The following is an 18,868-nucleotide window of genomic DNA, read 5'->3' as shown; positions in this document are numbered from 1 at the left end:
CGGGGTTTGTGACGTTATCGCCACTCCAACCCTCATTAGGGGGCGGGGCCTCCGTGAGGCTGCCTGGCTGGTAAGGAGTAGGGCGGGGTTTGTGGCGTCACTCGCCACGCCCACCGCTCGTGACGTCACGGTGCCCTCATCATCGTTGTTGTTTGCTGTAGTCTTCTATACTGTAATAATAAAGTCCGCACTGCAAAAAAAAAAAAAAACCACTCAAAGCGTCAGAGGCCAGACTTCTTTGGTCTTCCTCGGCCGCCGTAGCCGCCTTCTTCTTCCCGGAAGTGTCTCCATAGCGACGGGAGATTTCGTGGCAGGCTGCGGCCTAGTAGAGAAGAGAGAAGCCTGATGGAGAAATACGAGCGGATCCGGGTGGTCGGGAGGGGGGCCTTTGGGTGAGGAGGAAGCGGGGGAGGAAACAGAGGGGGAGGGCGCCGTTGTTGAGGGACAGAGGCCGAGCTTTTGGCGCTCCTCCATTTCCGGCCGGAAGTCGCGCCCGGGTTGCCATGGCGACGAGAGGGCGTGGCCTCGCCTCAGCCAATCAGGGAGTTGGGTCTCTAAATCCCCTTAGGAATCCACACGGGAGAAATAACCCGGTTTGGGAGCGCTTTAACCCTTTTTCTGGCTCAAGGCTATGGAATTCTGGGAGTTGGAGTTTGTTGTGGGGCCGGGCCCCACAACAAACTCCAACTCCCAGAATTCCATAGCCTTGAGCCAGGGCAGTTAAAGCGCTCCCAAACCGGGTTATTTCTCCCGTGTGGATGCACCCTTTCGTTCATTTCAATGTATGTTTTTAATAGTTCCTTTGTTTAATTAATTGGGGCACGACTAGGTTTTGTATGCCTTCTTTTAACTGCAAGCAGCCTCAATTGTCATGGACAGAGAGTTTCATTATTAATAGTATGAATAATAATAGTAATAATAATAATGATAATAATACGAATTTCTTTATATCCCTCCCAATCACCCTGAATCCAGGTGGGTTGCAACAATAGAGGAGTACAGTATAATACAACACAATTCAAACAGTATCAAAAGAATACATTACAAATAAATAAAGGTCTAGATTAATCCCTCCCCTCCCCAGCACTATTATTATTATTATTATTATTACATTTAATTATTATATTTTAATTAATATATTATTATTATCCTGGGTTCAAATGAGAGTTTTGCTGGCTCTTCTATGGCTCTGACTTGTCCCCATCCGCTGCCCAGGATCGTCCACCTTTGCCTGCGCAAAATGGACCAGAAGCTGGTCATCCTGAAGCAGATCCCGGTGGACCAGATGACCAAAGACGAGCGCCTGGCCGCCCAGAACGAGTGCCAGGTGCTGAAGCTGCTCCACCATCCTCACGTCATCCAATACTACGAGAACTTCCTGGAAGACAAAGCCCTGATGATCGCCATGGAGTATGCCCCAGGTCAGGCGGATGCTTTCCTTTGACCTTCCAGCTCCAAAATGGGTCAAAAAGATTGGTACTGGTTCTTCCAAAGAGCTGTGCTTTGCCTTTATCTTTACAGCAACAACAACCATGTGAGGTAGGCCAGGGCCAGAGAGAGAGAGAGAAAGAGAGAGTCAAGTCAGACCTATGAGACCATCCCATTTGAAGGTGCCTCTATTCTACACTGTAGAAATAAAACACATTGACGCCACTTTAACTGGCATAGCTGCGCGCTAAGCCATTCTGGGATTTGCAGATTAGATTTGTATCTAATGTTATTTTAATGTGTTGTCTGCATTATTTTATTGGATGTTAACATGTACTACTACTACTACTACTAATATTTATTTACTTATACCTTGCTCTTCAGCCAAAAGGCTATCATATGTATAATATGTATTATACACTTGTCCCTCTATATTGACTAGGGTTAGGGGCACAAGACCCCTGTGAATGTGGAAAAATCACAATTAACCATGGTTTAACCGGAGAGGACACCTCTCATCTCTAGGTCCTCCAGGGCAACTCTGTGGTCAACGTCCGACAGAAACTGACCATAGAACTGCATTGCAGGAGCTTCAAAGGCCTAGAAGAGTATCCTCTCTAGGAATCTCTAGGTCTTTCAGTGCAACCTTTAGTTAAAGTTGACCAAAGAGTTGCACTGGAGGACCTAGATATTCCTAGAGAGCACATATTAATCCATGAATAATCAAAGTTGCAACTATGGAGAGATGAGTGTAATAATAATGTAGCTTTGTGAGGCATTTGGGCTTTTCTGTCAGAGAGCTCTGGTGCCGCAACAAACTATAGTTCCCAGAATTTCAGTGAATGGTGCCATGGAAGGTAAAAATGGTGTCAAACTGCTTTATTTCTGCAGCATGGCAGCCCCTTGATCAAGGATAACCAGGTTTCAGGATCGAGACCCGAACCCCACATACACTCAGGGTGGTCATGGCGGGAAGAGCTATCTCCGTTCTCCCTCCTATTTATAAACCCAAGGATTAAAATTAAAAGAAAAGGCATTCGGCTTGATCTAGGGAGAACTTGGCCACAAGAGCTGCTCTGCAGAGGAATGGGTCGCCTTGGAGGGCGGTGGGCTTTCCTTTTTGGATGGCCCCTTCTCAGGAGTGCTTTGGCTGTGGATGGCAGGGGGTGGGATTAGATGCCCCTTGGGGTCCCTTCCAACTCCATGAGTCTGTGAGGTCCAAAACCTTTTAGGAGCCGGTGTGGAAAAATAGTTGAGCCACCCCACCTTAATAGCCCAAACTGCCTCTCCTCCTGGGGATTATGTGCTGCTTCCTAGCAACACCTAGCCCTCTTGGGCTGGAAGGAATGCAAGAGAGCCCCATTGTTCTCCAAGCCCTGTGGCCCTCTTCCTCCTCCTCCTCCTCCTCCTCCTTCTAGCAGTCAGGTTGGGCTGGGCTTTGCCTCCCTTGGCAGCCCCTGGATCCTTTTCCATCCTGGCTTGCAGCTGCAAAGGGAGTTTCAGGTTTCAGGATTTAGCAGGAGGTGGGGGAGAGGCACTCAGTCCAGCTTGCAAGAAACAAGAGCACAGGCAGGTTCACAGAATCACAGATTTGGAAGAGACCCCAAGGGTCATCCAATCCAGCCCCCTTCTGCCATGCAGGAAGATCCTGTGAGAGAGGGCCATCCAGCCTCTGTTTAAAAACCACCAATGAAGGAGACTCTGCCACTGTCTGAGGCACCTTCCACTCTTGAACAGCTCTTGCCCTCACAAAGTTCTTCCTAATCCTAGAATCCTAGCATTGGAGGGGAGCCCCAAGGGCCATCCAGTCCAACCCTCTTCTGCCATAAAGGAATACATAGAATCCTAGAGTTGGAGAGGACCCCAAGGGTCATCCAGTCCAACCCCTTTCTGCCATGCAGGAAGACACCCTCAAAGCCCTCCCTGTGACCGATGGCCATCCAGCCTTCCTTTAAAAAAAAAACCCTCCAAAGAAGGAAACTCCAACACACTCTGAAGCATCTTCCAATGTTGAACAGCTCTTACCATTAGGAATTGTTGTTATTGGTTTGCTTGGCTTTCCCCCCCATGGGTATGTATGTTTCCGAAGGCCCAGAAAGCCTAAGGGTACAAATCCTGTTTGATCTGGAAAGCTAGCTGGGGTCAGCCCTGGTAAGTACTTGACTGCCAAGGAATGCCAGGTGCTGGAGGCTCTGTTTCAGAGGAAGGAACAGGCAAAACCACCTCTGAGGATTCCTTGCCTCAGAAAGCCCTCTGAAATTCATGGGGTTGCCATAATAAATCGACAGGCTGCCTGAAGGCACATACGCACAAACATAGCTTTGAGACAGAATATCCTTCTCCTCCTCCTTCTGCAAAACAGGTCCAACTTGTTTTGTTCTTGAAAGAGGGTCTGCCTCCTTTTCTCTCCTTCACCTCCAGCTTTGGCAGCAAGTCTGGGGTTTAACCCCTTTGTGGGCACCTTGCTTTCCTCCTTGGTTGGGCAGGAATCCTTTTGCAGACAGGTTCCTCTGATACTCGCTGATCGATCAGCCATGGATCAATTGGTCGGAGTTAGAAGGAAGCCTCTCCACATAGTGTGCTTTCTCATACAGTGGCAGGAGTGGGTCTCATGTGGCCTCCAAATGATTTTCTTTTAATACAAGAAAAGGCCTCTTGTGCCCTGGAGGGATCAGAGGGACCATTTTAGCTGGTTTTACCACCTCCCTGAGCACCTCATTCCCTTCAGTTGTTTCATGGTCTATCTGTCTGTTGCCAGATGCAATTCAAAGTGCTGTCCTCTAAAGCCTTATAAGGATTCAGTCCAGGATCTCCGAAGGACTGCATTCTCCTAAATGAGGCTGCCCCTGTCCTAAGGTCTTTGGGAGAGTCCCTTATCATTGCAGTCCTGCCACCCTCAGCCACCATTCTGGTGGGATGTGATAAGAGTCCCAGCAGGGAGCTATCCAGACCCTTTTCAAAGACATCCAGAATAGCAGACCCCCACCACCTCTTTAGGCAGTTTGTCCCTTAAAATGATCTGCCAAATGACCAGTGAGGCAATGGTTTCCCTTGATCTGAGAACTATGGTTCCATTAATGCAGGCTAGGATAATATTTGCCTTCTTAGCTACAGCATCACACATGTTGAACACATGGCCAACAAGGATCCCAAGATCCTTTTCACATGTTCTATTGTCTTGATCTCTCAACCCAAACTGCTGCAGGTGGCACGTTGGCAGAGTTCATCCATAAACGTGGGAACTCCCTCCTGGACGAGGAGACGATCCTCCACTTCTTTGTCCAGATCTTGCTGGCCCTGCACCATGTTCACACTAAACAGATCCTCCACCGTGACCTCAAGACACAGAACATCCTCCTGGACAAGCACCACATGATTGTGAAGATTGGCGATTTTGGCATCTCCAAGATCCTCAGCAGCAAGAGCAAAGCTTACACGGTGAGTGCCGTCGGGAGTGACAAAGGTCTGCAGCCACAGAAGGGAAGGGAAGTTGTAACTTCTGCAACTGACCATCAGTACAGAGCACCACAATTGCCTAAGCCTGATACAAGTCAGGGATGAGGAATGCCCAGCCTGTGGGATGTTCCCCATTTGGACACCAAGCTGCTTCTCCCATTACGATCGGAGATAAGAGCCTTCCCCGGTGTCTTTGATGATCAGAGATAAGATAAGCTGCCCTTTGCCGGCAAGACGTCTCTTTTGTGGAAGCTTGTTCCTAAGTAAATAAGGCTAGAATTGAGCTGTGTTTTAATCTTGGGGTGGGGAGATGTCCAAGCTGGCATTTATTTATTTACAGCTCAGTCAAAAATGAACTGAAACCTAGCATGCATTTTTAAATGCAATTTAAAACCATCACATTAAAACAGTATAAAAACCATGAAAAAGGCATACAGAATTTAAAGCTCAAGCACATGCCCCCTGCCTGTACCCTGCTGTTCTGTGATTGATCTGCACAGACCCTTAGATCTGGGATGGGGGTTGTGTAGTCCTCTAGATGAAGCCAGACCAGCACTCCCAGCAGACCCTTGGCGCGTCAGGGAATGCTGGGAGTTGCAGTCCACAAACATCCAGACCACTGCTACTCAAAGCAGTGATCCCAGTGCCAGTGCCAGTCCCTTAGCCACAGAGTTTTCAGAAAAGGGTCGGGGGAAGTGTTGTGACCCATGAAAGATCTTGAAATATGCCCCTCCAGCCTCTGTTTGAAGATCCCCTCCAAAGAGAGTCCACCACCTTCATATGCCACTCTCATACAGCTCTTGCAGTAAATACATTCTTCCCAATATTTAACTGGAATCTCTTTTCTTGCCATTGGAATCCACCACATTGACACAAAATGCCTCTTCCTTTAGGTGGTGGGCACTCCATGTTACATTTCCCCGGAGCTCTGTGAAGGCAAACCCTACAACCAGAAGAGCGACATTTGGGCCCTGGGCTGCGTCCTGTACGAACTCGCCAGCCTGAAGAGGGCATTCGAGGCTGCGGTAAGGAGCTAAGAGGCAGCCCTGAGGCCAGGCTGGCATCCTCTCTGTGCTGACTATCCTTTCTTCACCCAAGAAGCGCTTACAGGCTGGGCCAGTGTTTAGCCAGCTGGAGCATGAGGAGAGGGAGCTGAAATCCAACTGCCAACCCATTTGGGCTTCTGTGGGAGCTGGTCAAGAGGCCCAGAGGCACCTTTATAAGCCTGCCCAAAATTTAAGATCCCCAGGGAGGGCTTTCTCAGGCCACCAACATCGCAGGCATGTTTGGGGTGACACAGGAGATGGGATTTTCCAGGTAGCTGCTTTTCTGAACCCACTCTAATCGTGTGTCCCTTCCTTCCTCCCGTTCCCACCCGCTACCTGGCCCAATCTGTCACAGAACCTCCCAGCATTAGTGCTGAAAATCATGAGTGGGACCTTTGCTCCCATCTCGGACCGCTACAGCCCTGAGCTGCGCCAGCTCATACTCAGCCTCCTCAACCTGGACCCCTCCAAGCGGCCTCAGCTGAACGAGATCATGGCTGATGCCATCTGCGCCCGTCCTCTCCTCAACCTCTACACTGACGTGGGCAGCGTCAGGATGAGAAGGTCAGTGCACAGCCCCAGCTGGACGTGGCAGCCTCATCCCTGGGCAGATAGCAATGATGAACAACAACTTGTACTACAACACCACCTACCCTCTTCTTCATCTTCTTCTTCCCGTCCCTCCTTCTCCTTTTCCTCCTTTTTCTCCTCTTCCTCCTCCTTTTTTCTTCTTTCTTCTTCACCTCATTTTTCTCCTTTCTTCTTCTCCACCTTCCACTTCTTCTCCCCCTTTCCTCCTCTTCCTTCTTCTTCTCCTCCTCCTCTCCCTTTTCTTCTCCTCCTCTGCCTCTTTCTCTTTTCTCTTCTTCTTCTTATATGGCAGACCTGAGAAACCATTAGCCACAGTTCCACCAGTGTCCCACAGCAGGACTGGCGCAGGAGGGGTCACTTCTCGAGCCCGTGGTAAGACTGGAGGCATTTGGGGCAGATGGGTGGTTTGGGTTCCATCTTTCTTTTGGAACTGCCTGCCCTGGGATCCTTCCTTGATGGTTAACATGGACGATAGGCACCATTTTGGGGTGCCACAGCTGTGTGTGCTCAGGTCAAAGATGGGGAACCTCTTCCCATTCATGGGTCGCATCCAATTTATGAGAAGCTCTCAAGGGCTGCATGTTGGAGGTGAACAAGGCCAAGAAATACCAGCTTCATTTTTTTGCTGGCCATAAACTGAGCCTTAGAAGAGGCATTGGGAAAACCTGTCCATTGACTGGGAAACCAGACAAGGAGAAGACCAGAGGTCCAGGGTGAGATCCCAGGAGGGCCACATTCAGCCCTAGAGTCATGGTTTCCTTCTCTAAATGTATCTCTTATCCCTTGTTCCTCCCCAAAAAGTGGGAATTCCCTGCCTCTGCATTGGCAATTTTGGTTTTTTTGGCCCTGCTGATGCCTGCTAACTGGTCTTACTCTTGGGTCCAGGCTCCAGAGTTGGCTCTGCCCGGCCCGGCCTCCCGCCTGCCCTGTCTTCCATCTACACCTGGGGGGGAGGCATCACCACCCCACTGCGTCTGCCCATGCTGAACACAGAGGTGGTGCAGGTTTCCACCGGCAGAACCCAGAAGGCCGGTGTCACCAAATCCGGGCGCCTGATCATGTGGGAGGTGAGAAATCAAGGCAGGCAGAAGATGGATGGATGGATGGATGGATGGATGGATGGATGGATGGATGGATGGGATGCCACCTTTCACCTCCTGCCCCAGAGCTGGATGGGGCTGGGACTGGGTGAGAAGAGGGAGGGAGGGAAGGCCATTCTCAATGGGAATGCTCTTACCTGTTCATAGGACAATCTTGCATTTCCCCTGCCTTTATAGCTGCTTCTATTCTATTACCTTTTTATTGACCTCTTGCATTTCTGTCCTGCTTCTCCTCCAAGGCAGTGTGCATGGCTCTCCTCCTCCTTATGCTTATCCTAACAACAGGTAGGCCGGGCTAAGATAGCTGCTGTCCCTATGAGCGTTGTATTTTGTACTGAGTTCCCACTTCCTTTTAATCTGTTATTTTATATTTCAAGTCTCTTCGTCTGAAATACAGCCTACAACAACCTGGTGTTCACTGGCAGTCTCCCACCCAAGTACTAACCCAGACTGACCCTGCTTACAGGCACAACCTTTTGTGCTTCCCTCAAACAACTGAGGACCCCAACGTTGGTTCCCAGTTTTGTTCAATGTGAGGCCCGAATCCTCAATCCAGGCATGCTTTTCCTTTCCAACCTGCAGTCCTGCCATTGTCGTATTTTGCTTTCTCCGCCAGCCTCCCCCAGTAGGCCTGACTGGGGGCCCGTCCCTCCCGGGGGCCACTGAGCAGCTTCAGCCCCAGTTTGTGTGCCGGTTTCTGGAGGGCCAGTCGGGGGTGACCATCAAGCATGTTGCCTGTGGAGACCTCTTCACCACATGCTTGACAGGTATGACAACCGTGGGGCGAGGTGTCAAGGGGTCTTGAAAGATGGGTGCCAGGGTTGTGCATTGTCCAAGGGGGGGGGGGGTCACATGCAGTCACTGCCCAGTCTGTTCCCCATACCAGCTTCCCCCATACAGGTGTGTGTTTTGGCATCTTGATGAAACCAAGTTTCTAGTTCACAGCGTGGCAGAGAAGACTTGGGAGATATGGTCTGCAATCCTCCATGGCTCAGCATACTATAGTGCTTCTGCATGTAGACTAACGCTTTGCTGAGTCATTGGCCTCCACCTCTCCAGACCTGCCATATCACCACCGAAGCCCTCTCCCTCCCTAGCCATCTGTGGGGCATTGGAGAAATGTCCAGCTGTGTCTCCGTAACCAGACACGAAGTGATTAAACCATCTGCTAGGACCTTCCAGTCAGTGGTCTCCACAGCCGAGGTGATCCTTTTAAGTCTGGCTGCAAAGACACAGCCAGACGCTCCTTGGATCCTCCACCACTCTTATCCAGGTACAGATGAGATGTCCATTGCCAGGGGTGTTTAGCCGCAGATCTAGTTTGGGGAAGGTCTTGGTTGATGTGAAGAGGGGAATAACAACCAACTTCTGCAGCTATTAAAAATAGACCTATGCAGGCAAAGACCTACATTATGTGTGAGTATGTCTGGATTGCTGAAGCCACTCAGTACAGGCAACTCCAAGCTAGTTGGGCAGCAAGGGTCCATCTTGGTACCAGGTAGATGGTTTTGTTGCTTTTTTGGGAGAAGAAGGATACCCCCCAAGAGCCGTATGCCATGGGCAAGCAAGACATCAAGACACTCCTGTGCCACTTTCCCTCTCCCAAGTCCCAATGTGGTTAACCATATTTAAACCCGCAAGAATACAATAAAACGAAGCAATAAAGCCAGAGAGTAGCAGTCAACATAATAAAATGTTTTATTAACGTCACTGAAATGGCTGAGGTAACCTGCGAGATGGAGGAGTAGGTTCAGTTGTCTTCTTGCGTGGACATTGCTCTCCATCTGGGAAGCCAGCTGTTTATTCCGTCTCCTCAGGCATAAAAAACAAAAATGTATACCATGAAAATGCAGCTGGGTTTTTCTTTTGAAATGGAGTCTGCTGCAAGAGGGCAAAGGTGGTTGGTTGCTCTCTGACAGCATAATGCTGCATGGCAGTCTCCAAGCCAGTCTGCCCACTTTTGCCAACCTGCCATCCTTTCCTCTGCCAAGCCCAGTGCCCTTCTTAAGCAGCCACCCAGAGGTTCTTGTTGGTTCTCAGGAGCAAACCCAATGCACGGCTTTCCTCTGCAGACCGAGGGATTGTCTTGACTTTCGGAAGCGGCAGCAGTGGATGCTTAGGGCACGAGACGCTGGTGGATGTGAGCCAGGTATGTAGGGTCTCTGGAGGCCTCTTGGGGACTTAGAATGGTTTCCTCTGCCTCACGGCAGTGGGATTCTGAATGTTGTAATCCATCACCTTTGGAGGCTATTACTAAGATGACTGGGAGGGTCATGGTATCTCACAGGACGGGCTACTATTACCTGGGTTCCCTGTGTCAAATGATGTTGGCCCTAAGAAGGGGTGGCAAGTAGCAGAGTCTGGAAGGACCCATGGAGGACCAAGGCTTCTTGGCTTTGAGGAGCAGAGACCTTAACTGGTCTTTCCACCCTGGCTCTGCTTTTCCAGGTGCATAACTGTCTTATGGAGGGCTGGGAGGCCAATCTGGGCTGCCTCTTGATTCTCTCACGGAGTTTGGTTCTGCCATGTCTGCCAGATCAGCCCTCCTGGCCTTCCAGCTCCTGCTACGCTCCTCTGAGGCTTGGCTTTCTCTCCACAGCCCAAGATAGTGGAGGCCTTGCTGGGCTATGAAATCATGCAAGTGGCCTGTGGTGCTTCGCATGTCTTGGCCGTTTCCAATGAAGGGGAAGTCTTTGCCTGGGGCAGAGGGGACAATGGTGAGTGATGGGGCTACAGAGATGGAGGGTGAGCGGCCAGACCTTCTCATCCCCAAAAGTATTCCTTGAGTTCTTCCTCCTCCCTTCATTCTGTATCCTTTGCCCAGTCCAAGACCCTTGTAGCATTCTCTGCTTGCAGAGACACTTCTGAGTTGTGTGTGTGTGTGTGTGTGTGTGTCTCTCTCTCTCTCTCTTGTAGGGCGCCTTGGTTTGGGGACGCAGGATTCCCCTAGCTCCCCCCAGCAGGTGTCTATCCCTGCTGACCATGAAGCCCAGAAGGTCCTCTGTGGCATCGATGCCTCCATGATCCTGACCGTCAGGAACCAGATTCTGGCCTGTGGGAGCAACAGGTAGGCTGCTGGGATCATGGGGCTACTTCCCAGTTTGTGACCTCCATCCCCACATCCAGCTCCGGGCAGATAGTTTCTTTCTGTGAGCCATGGGAACAACAGCTAACACAACACCAAAAGGAGAGGAAGGAGGGTTAGGACAAGGTGGATTGGAGGAAGACAGGACACAAGAGACCCAGTGTAACCCAGTGTTTTTGGGGAAGGCCAGCATAGTGAGGAGGAGGAATACCTGGCTGAGTTGTAAAAGGGTACCATATAGCTTCCTGGCAGACCAGAGCAAAACAGGACTTGTAAGATGCTGGCTGGAGGATACTGGGATTTGTAGTGCAGAGAAGAACTTTCCCCAAGATTTGTTCCCAGGCAGTCTCTTTAGCATTAGCTGCATGATGTTAATGATGGTACAACTGTCCTGCCTCCAGACTCTTGTTTGTCCTCCCCTTTGGCAGGTATAACAAGCTGGGTCTGGACAGGATCCCAGCCCAAGGGGAGTCCCTGCCCACAGAGCAGGTGGAGGAGGCTCTGCTTTTCAGCCCTGTCCGCTCGGCCCCTTTGAGCGAAGAGGGCATCGTGTGGGCAGACATTGGGACGGCCCATTCTGCAGTGGTCACAGGTAAGGGTCACGCCGGAGCTACCTCCCTTGGAGAGGAGAGTGAAGTGGTTGATGGGGGACTCTGAATGAAAAGGGTGCCTTTGAGAATATGCAAAGGGACTTGGACCAACTCACTGTGCCCTCCAGAGAAGTATGCACTCTCCTCCAACCCAGAGTGACTCTAAATGCTCACTATAAATACACATTCTAAGTTGTTATCAGGGGACCATCAGCATACCAAAACCCCATGGAAACAAATTGGCCAGGCCAAAATGCATTCTGTGCCTCAACTGTCAGCTTCGTCCCGACAATGAAAAGGGCTCAGGACTATATTTTCCCAACGGTTAGACTTTTTAGTTGATTAATCTCCCTTTCAGCAGATTAAACAAGTAACCACCTCAAGGAGGTGGAGAAGGAAAGAGACTTACTAAAACATCATGCAGGTGTTTCATTGAGATATTATAATCATCTTTGGGAAAACTGCCAGTGTAATAAAAGTAACGGTCCGTCATTAAAAGAGGAAACCTGTCTTTTAAAGTCCTTTTTCTTCCCCTGGTGCAGAAAAAACACCAGGAACAAAGTAGCTTCCATTTGGTCATTTGTCACTGGACTGGATGGCTCATCCTCTTTAAACCCATTAAATTTAGCAGTCTGGCATATAATGCTTCGGAAATGGGCTCAGACTGGGATTTGGGGGCCTAAAAGATGAGGATTTCCCAGCCGCAGGGCAGACGCCGGCATCTGTGGCATTGTCTGGATCTGACACTTAGAGTTCATGGGGTATTCTTTGCAAAGGCTGGGCTGTCCTGTCCTGTCGGTACCTTTTTCTAACGGGCCTCTTCCTCTTTTCTATTGGCAGCCTCGGGCCAGTGCTACACTATTGGCAGCAACCAGCATGGCCAATTGGGCCCCGTCCCGTGCCGTGCCAGCCGGGCTCCGTATCTGGTGGAGGGTCTCCAGGCCATCAGGGTCGCCATGGTGGGCTGCGGTGATGCCTTCACTGTTGTTGTCGGAGCAGGTGAGGCGACAGTGAGGCGAGGTTTGCCCCTCTTTGTGTAGCAGGACCCTGAGCTGGGAGCATTGAATCTGGAGTGTGGAGACAAGTGTGCCCAGAATACATTTGGGCACTTGTGGTTAGTCATTACCATCAAGTCAGTTTTGACTTACGGCTGAGAAGCCTCCAAGTGTCACAGTTAAATCAGTCCTGCTCAGGTCTTGCAAACTCAAGGCATCCATGGCTTCAAACTGATCCACCTGTAATATGGTCCCCCGCCTTTCCTCTTGCCTTCCGCCTTACGAAGCACAATTGTCTTTTCTAGTGAGGCATGTCTTCTCATCAGACAACCAAGTATGACAGCCTCAGTTTAATCCTCTTGGCTTCTAGTGTGCGTTCAGGCTTGACTTGCTGTCAGGACGGTTTATTGGTATCTTTGGCAATCCATGCTGTGCCTAGAGGTCTCCTCCAGCACCACATTTCAAAGGAGTTGGTTCGCTTCCTAGCCACCTTCTTCACCGTCCAGCTTTCACAACCATATATAGAAATCAGAAATATTATGCCACGGACAATCCTGGCCTTGGTACTTAGTGATGCATCTCTTTACGCTTGGGACTCTTAGCTATTTCCATCATGGCTGCCTCTCCCAATCTTAGTCTTCTTCTGATTTCTTGACTCCAGTTTCCATTCTGATTTGCGACTGGGCCAAGGTACAGAATACCTTTAGCTTTTCGGCTTTTGGGCATACTTGTCCCCAAATGTTACCTTTTTGAGCTCTGTTTGGCTCGGCCCTTGTGAATCGCAGCACCCTGTACATGTTACTCTCCTCTTCCCAGATGGTGATGTTTGGACGTGGGGCAAAAGCGCCCGGGGCCGCCTGGGAAGGAAGGACGAGGAAACACGGAGCCCACGGCTGGTGCATCTGGGAGAAACACACCCCATCCAGGTGGCCTCCGTCTCCTGCTGCCATGGAAGCACCCTCCTGGCTGTGAAACGTAAGTATAGAAAGGGGTGGCATTTTAGGCAGCGCCAACTGCGGTGGGCAGGGGACACCTCACATTTGCTCATGGCTTTGCCCTCCCGCCAGCTGGCACAGATGAGTCAGATATGCGCATGGCATCTCTTCCTCCTCCAGTATCTGCCACCATTCTGCCCACATCGCATGGCAAAGCCAGATGCAGAAAAGGTGGCAGGGATGAGATTCAGAAGCGGGCGTGGATCAAACGTGTATCTCTCACGCCCGCTGTGCCTGGGAGGCAGGATTTCCAGGAAAGCTTCAAAAGCCTCCTGTCTGGAAAGCTTTGGAAATTGCCAGGGGCCTTGTGGTAAAAGCAATTGCCAGTAACACGTGATGGGTTCAAATGAGGCTCCTGGGGCACGAAGTCGGGGCCTGTTTGCAGCGCCTCTGTGGAAGCCATCTTGAGGCCAGCTCCCTCTTGCAAAACAAGCCCCTTGGTTCCTGGCCTGAGGCAAGGGAATTCAGTTTTCCATGGGAAATCGAGTTTTAACATGCCGTGGGTGCTCTTCTGCTGCAGTCCTACATGTATCTGCTCAAATGAGGAGGGCAGCCTGTTCCTGCTCCTTCTAGGCTTCTTCCTCCTGGGCCGTTTTTGGGTGCATGAGTCCAAATTTAGAGGGTCACAGAATAAGGCTATATCTCCTATATCTCCCCCGAGTTGCAGACCCTAACAAAGTAGCCAGCCAGGTTTTTCCTTTGGCTTGGGGTTCCTCAGCCCTACTCTTTAACCTTGCCTGTAAATGGCCACTTTTCTGAAATTAGCTACCAATGCCCCTGTTAAGCCTCAAATTCACTGTAAAAGCCCATTTCAAGGAAAGACAGGGAGAATGAATAAGACACTGAGGGCGCTGGGGGCTGGTGGTGTGTGTGTTTGTGTGAGAGAAAGTCAGATTCAAATGAAGGGGGAAAGAGGGAGCTCCCCCTCAAAGAACCGTTTAAGTTCCAGCCCAGAGACAAAGCCGCTCTGTATTTGATCCCCGCAAGATCCGTGCCAAGCGCTGTGTCCGTGCCAGCTTCGTTCGCAATGCCCCGGATGCTGAAGAAGCACTTGCAAAAAGGCGGGCGAAGCGGGCAGAGACTCTGGCAGGCAAAACTGGCACCTTCCCTCCTGCTGAGAAAGAAGGAAGGACCCGCACCCACCCCCAGTGACTCCTGTTTTGCGTGTCTTTTTGTGTTTTCAGCCGCAGTGGAGGAGCCCAGTTCACAGTGAAGGAATCGGCTAGTTGGGGCAAGGAAGATGGGGCTGTAGAGGCCTATGAGCCAGGAGGCCATTTGGGATCTTCTGCTCTGGAAGGAACACAACTGGGCCAAAAACTGGACGGCACAGTCCAGTCGGTCTCCTTAGGTGAGGACCGTCCTTTGGCCTCTTCTCATCTGGGGACAAGGGTCAGTTCTGGATTGCTTCTGAAGAGGGAGTCAGTGGCCAAGCCTTGCCTGCCCTGCAGCCATTTTGCCCAGAGAGAGAACAAGAGACAGCAACGCATGCTGGGAAGCGGCTCTCTCTTGCAATGGCAAAAGGATTTTTTCTCTCTTGCTGTCTAAAGCGTGACTTTCGGGGGGGGGGAGCCGCGGGGCAACGTGGGTTTATTTTTGCCATCCTCTCTGGCTGACTCAGACGGAGCTGCGTAGGCTTTCGCACTCCCCATCGGAGAGAACCATGGCCCAAACCCAGCCACCCCCAGGCGCTTCCCGGCGTGACTCAGTGCCAGCCTTTTCACAGGCGCTGGATGCCTCTTTTCCCCCTTTCCAAGATCTGACCCTGATTCACAAAGACCTCTCTCTGCCCAAGCTCTGGCTCCTTTCCACCTCTGGCCTTTGGCCTTTTCCCAAGGGTCCTCTCTCCGGTGACCTCCCCTCCCGGCATGGATTTTGAAATTCTCCACCAGATTTGCATGCCAGGAGTGGCGGTCTGTGCTGAGCTCCCCTGCGTTATGGTCACAAAAAACAGAGTGACAAAATGCCACTGTGTCAGAATCAGATGGAAATGACTTCCTCTTTGGGACAACACCTCCCAGAATCCCTGGCTGGGTGGATTCTGGGACTTGTCCACATTTAAAAAAAACCCAACATTTCTAAGCTCTGAACCTTTCAGATCTTGGGGCAAAGGGCAGAATTGGGTCACGTTCCAAAGTCAGCGTCTTTCAAAGCACATTGGCGACTGTTTCTCCATTTTTATCCAAGTCCTGATGTCCTTTTGAATGACCTCCTGCATTTTACTTTGTTAAAGTAAAGGAATGTGCTTTTCCCCAGCAGCGTTTCCTGATGCCTGCTCCTCATCGCTGTCAGACATTTTTTGGCACGGGAAACACTGGGGCACTCTGGGTCTAGCTCTGCCCAAGACTGGGGTTTCGGACTGATCTCTGGGCTATTATTATTATTATTATTATTATTATTATTATTATTATTAGCCAGGAGAGGAAGGCCAGGCCAAAGGGGAGGCCCAGGGGCCAATTGGTTTGTAATAATTTCCACCCCAGTCTTGCCAAACATTGCTTCAAATCCCCTCAAATACTTTCTAGGATCTGTGGGGCATTTTTGCCATCCCTTCCCAGTAGAGGCCTTTTTCTAAAGCAGCTATGCTGAGTCTGGGGATTCTGGGCGTTGTAGTTGGGAGGGAAAGTGCCTTTTCCACATTGGTAAAATGTGTATTTTAATCATTTGGATCTCCAGCAAATGAAAAGCAGTTGATGAAGAGGGAGATGTGCTTCCCCCAAAGGGATTTAAGAAAGAAAGAAAGAGTAAGTAAGTAAGTTAGTTAGTTTATAATTTGATAAAGCCAACAACCCAAAGGGACTGAGATCAAGCAAACAGAAGCCGGGTTAATGAACAATTTTGGCCGGAGGGGGGTCACCTCCAAGCCACAAATATTAGCAAGGCTTTATCCCTTCGGTCATTGGCTGTGGCAAAGATCGCGTTGGCCCATAAACAAGTCACAAATGACTGACCCTCTCTGCATGTGAGACTCCTCAGTTTAGGAATGGGGGAACTGGCCTTCCAGATGTTGGACTCCAACCCCCAGCAGCCCCAGTGGCAAGGGATGATGGGCTTTCTAGTTGGAAAGCATCTAGAGGGCCACCTGATTTCCAAGTGGATGGACCAGGAGTCTGATGCGATAAAACAATACATTTTCAGTGTTCGGTGGCGCAAATGTATTGACGCATGGTGTTAATTTCAATATATCCTTGGCATTCATATTTTTTATCCAGTGCCTGAGTGCTCTATAAAAGTGGGAAGAATAACCTTGCCTCCGTCATTCTCAGTGGAAATGGGGCTCTCAGGGAGGGACTTTTTGATGGACAGGGATGGTGATAGCAGAGCCATAAGAACGGTCTGAGAATTGTCTGTTCCCGTGGCTCCATCGTACTCCCACACCCTTCATTTGATGCTAAATCCAGTTTCAGGGTGGTTTTAAATATAGCCAAAGATGCCCCAAAACCACAAAACCAAGGGATCCTCAGAACAAAGCTGTGGGTTTTCATGCTCCAGGCTCCCTTCCTGCTGGCTTCTAAAACCCAAACCAAACCCTACAAAACTGGGAAGGGCCCTCTTGCTCCGTCCCTTGATATTTGAGGCCAAACGTCCAGATTTGCACCCACGTCGTTCAGCCTTTAACCTCGCAGCCTCCGCATGCTTTTTCCGTCCTAGTGCCGCTCCCAGGTTTAGGCGAGAGTCAAGGAGAACCGTTGTTTAACATTCTCCAAATATTAGGAGGACCTCCTGGGCTGAAGCTGGGTTTAAGACCCTCCCAAGCCCAAAACAAAACAAGGTTTCCAGTTTGGAAATCAAAAAGAGAAATGGTTTCGAAGGGGGCTCTTCCTATTTCAAGGTGAAACAAGGGGCTTATTGCTTAGGAAGATGTAAGAAGGCAAAGTCGGATCTGCTTCTTTCTAGCATGGTCTCACAGTTTGAGGATTGGACTGTAGAGACCAGGGTTCAAATCCGTGTTTGGGTATGTTCAAGTCACACTTTCTCAGCCTCAGAGGAGCCTCCGAACCAGCCTTGACATGAAATCGCCACGAAAGGGTCTCCATAAATGACTCAAAGGCACACAGTGACAATAATGTAGGAAACACTGGAAGTTAAACCAGGGGAGCAGAACCATGGACCAGCTAGTCCTTCAGTCTGATCCAAAGCATCAGAAATCTTAGGCGCTGACCATCGTCTGGACAAGATGGTGGCTCTTTTCTTAGCCCTCCTAGATCTCCCAACGGTTGAGACCCCTTCACCGTCATTCTCTCGGCACGTTTCCTTGGACGCAAATGCGTGTCGCCGGACACATGTCCCTCCTTTCCTTTCCAGGAACAGTATCGGTCGAGATTCCAGAGTGACTTTCAGAGATGTCAATCTAATTGGGGATCTTGATCTGACCGCTGGGATCTGGCCGTTCTTTGTCCCGCTCCGTTTTTCGGAGCCACAAAAGGCCTTTTCAAGGTGGGTCCCTGCTGGAAAAACCGGCTCCGAAAAAGCCGCCTCGACTGGAGATGTGCAAAGGAAAGGGCTTTGCTTCGACGGCGGCCGCAACGCCCGACTTGGCTGAGCCAATATTTGGCATCCGGTCTTGCTTTGGTCTTTATTAAACAAACAGGATCCAAAGCTGGCATGATCCAAATCCTTGGCTGGCGGATCGGATGAGGCCAAACCGCCATTCGGCGACGAACAAGGTTGAACCATTGGTGCATCAATGCTGTTTGCACCAGATTTAGGCTCAGTCTAACTCTAGTCCCAGGTAACCAAAGCAGAGAGTTTAAATCCCACCTCAATCCCTCCATATCTCCAGTTTTCAGGGGCCATTTCCAGGAGGAAACAAGGGGGCAAATGCTCCAGGTTTGGGGTCCCGCTTCAGACAAGGACTGTGTGCGAATCTGCACCTCGAAAGGATTAGTTCCTTCATTGCTGCCATTGGGAAGGCTCCTGAAATGGTTGCCTCACCGGGGCATTTGGGCGGAATGTATAATATTATATATATGTATAATATGTATAACTAGGTCCCAGTGGAGCCTCCCTGTCGCAAGGCAGTCTCCTTTGGAGCAGTTGGTGTCAGAGGTTGCAAACTAGACTGGGCTTTACTTCGCCCTCGGTTGCAGGCTTCGGAGAAGGGCCTTTTGGGCATCCTTTTCCTGTGGCGAAAGAGATGATGATGATGATGATGATGATGATGATGATGATGATGATGATGATCCCAGTTGTGACTGCCTAGCCGAGCAGTCTGGGAAGAGAAGGGGGGGTCCAGAAGGAAGTCCTGTTGGCCCAGAGCTTGGCTTTGGCCTGCAGGTCCAGGCCCCTCTTCCTTGGCGCCTTTGCCTCCAAGGCCTTGCCTGCCTTTGCTGCCAGGGAAGCCCAGGCATCACAGACTGGGGCTGGGCAGGTAGGCCAGGCAGAGGCGCCGGGGGAAGGGGTGGAGTTGGCAACCTGGCAGAGAGAGAGAGAGAGAGAGCAGAGGCGCCGGGGGGCGTGGCGACGTTGGCGCCCGAGGGGGCGTGTCCTCCTCCTCCTGGGGACTGGAGCCAGGGCAGAGAGAGGGAGAGGGAGAGAGGGAGCCAGGCGCCCCTTGGCAGCCGCAGCCGGAGCAGCAGCCTTGT

The 18,868-nt window shown here is 50.6% G+C and overlaps 1 protein-coding gene across 1 annotated transcript; it reads left to right on the top strand.

Moving 5' to 3' along the window:
• The first annotated feature begins 200 nt into the window (after positions 1–200).
• Positions 201–16,569, top strand: LOC149301365 (serine/threonine-protein kinase Nek8-like). Its single transcript, XM_089484281.1, has 15 exons — positions 201–392; positions 1,216–1,421; positions 4,634–4,866; positions 5,778–5,909; positions 6,286–6,494; positions 6,814–6,893; positions 7,407–7,588; positions 8,238–8,388; positions 9,694–9,770; positions 10,221–10,338; positions 10,538–10,688; positions 11,135–11,298; positions 12,137–12,295; positions 13,108–13,266; positions 14,471–16,569. The coding sequence occupies exons 1-15, from the start codon at positions 346–348 to the stop codon at positions 14,497–14,499; spliced, it is 2,097 nt and encodes a 698-aa protein (XP_089340407.1). The 5' UTR covers positions 201–345; the 3' UTR covers positions 14,500–16,569.
• The last annotated feature ends 2,299 nt before the right edge of the window (positions 16,570–18,868 follow it).

This window comes from Sceloporus occidentalis, unplaced genomic scaffold (genome assembly GCF_023333645.1).
Source record: "Sceloporus occidentalis isolate IW3139 unplaced genomic scaffold, rSceOcc1.0.p SCAF_21, whole genome shotgun sequence".
In the NCBI taxonomy this organism is placed as follows: Eukaryota; Metazoa; Chordata; class Lepidosauria; order Squamata; family Phrynosomatidae; genus Sceloporus; species Sceloporus occidentalis.
Note: the sequence above shows the minus strand (reverse complement) of the source record. Positions and strands in the feature narration are given on the sequence as shown.

Excerpts from the sequence above, each read along its gene's own strand:
- LOC149301365 (XM_089484281.1), top strand. The coding sequence starts at position 346 with ATGGAGAAATACGAGCGGATCCGGGTGGTCGGGAGGGGGGCCTTTGG. Across the intron at positions 393-1,215 it reads GTCGGGAGGGGGGCCTTTGG|GATCGTCCACCTTTGCCTGC; the intron begins GTGAGGAGGAAG and ends TCCGCTGCCCAG. Across the intron at positions 6,894-7,406 it reads GGTCACTTCTCGAGCCCGTG|GCTCCAGAGTTGGCTCTGCC; the intron begins GTAAGACTGGAG and ends TCTTGGGTCCAG.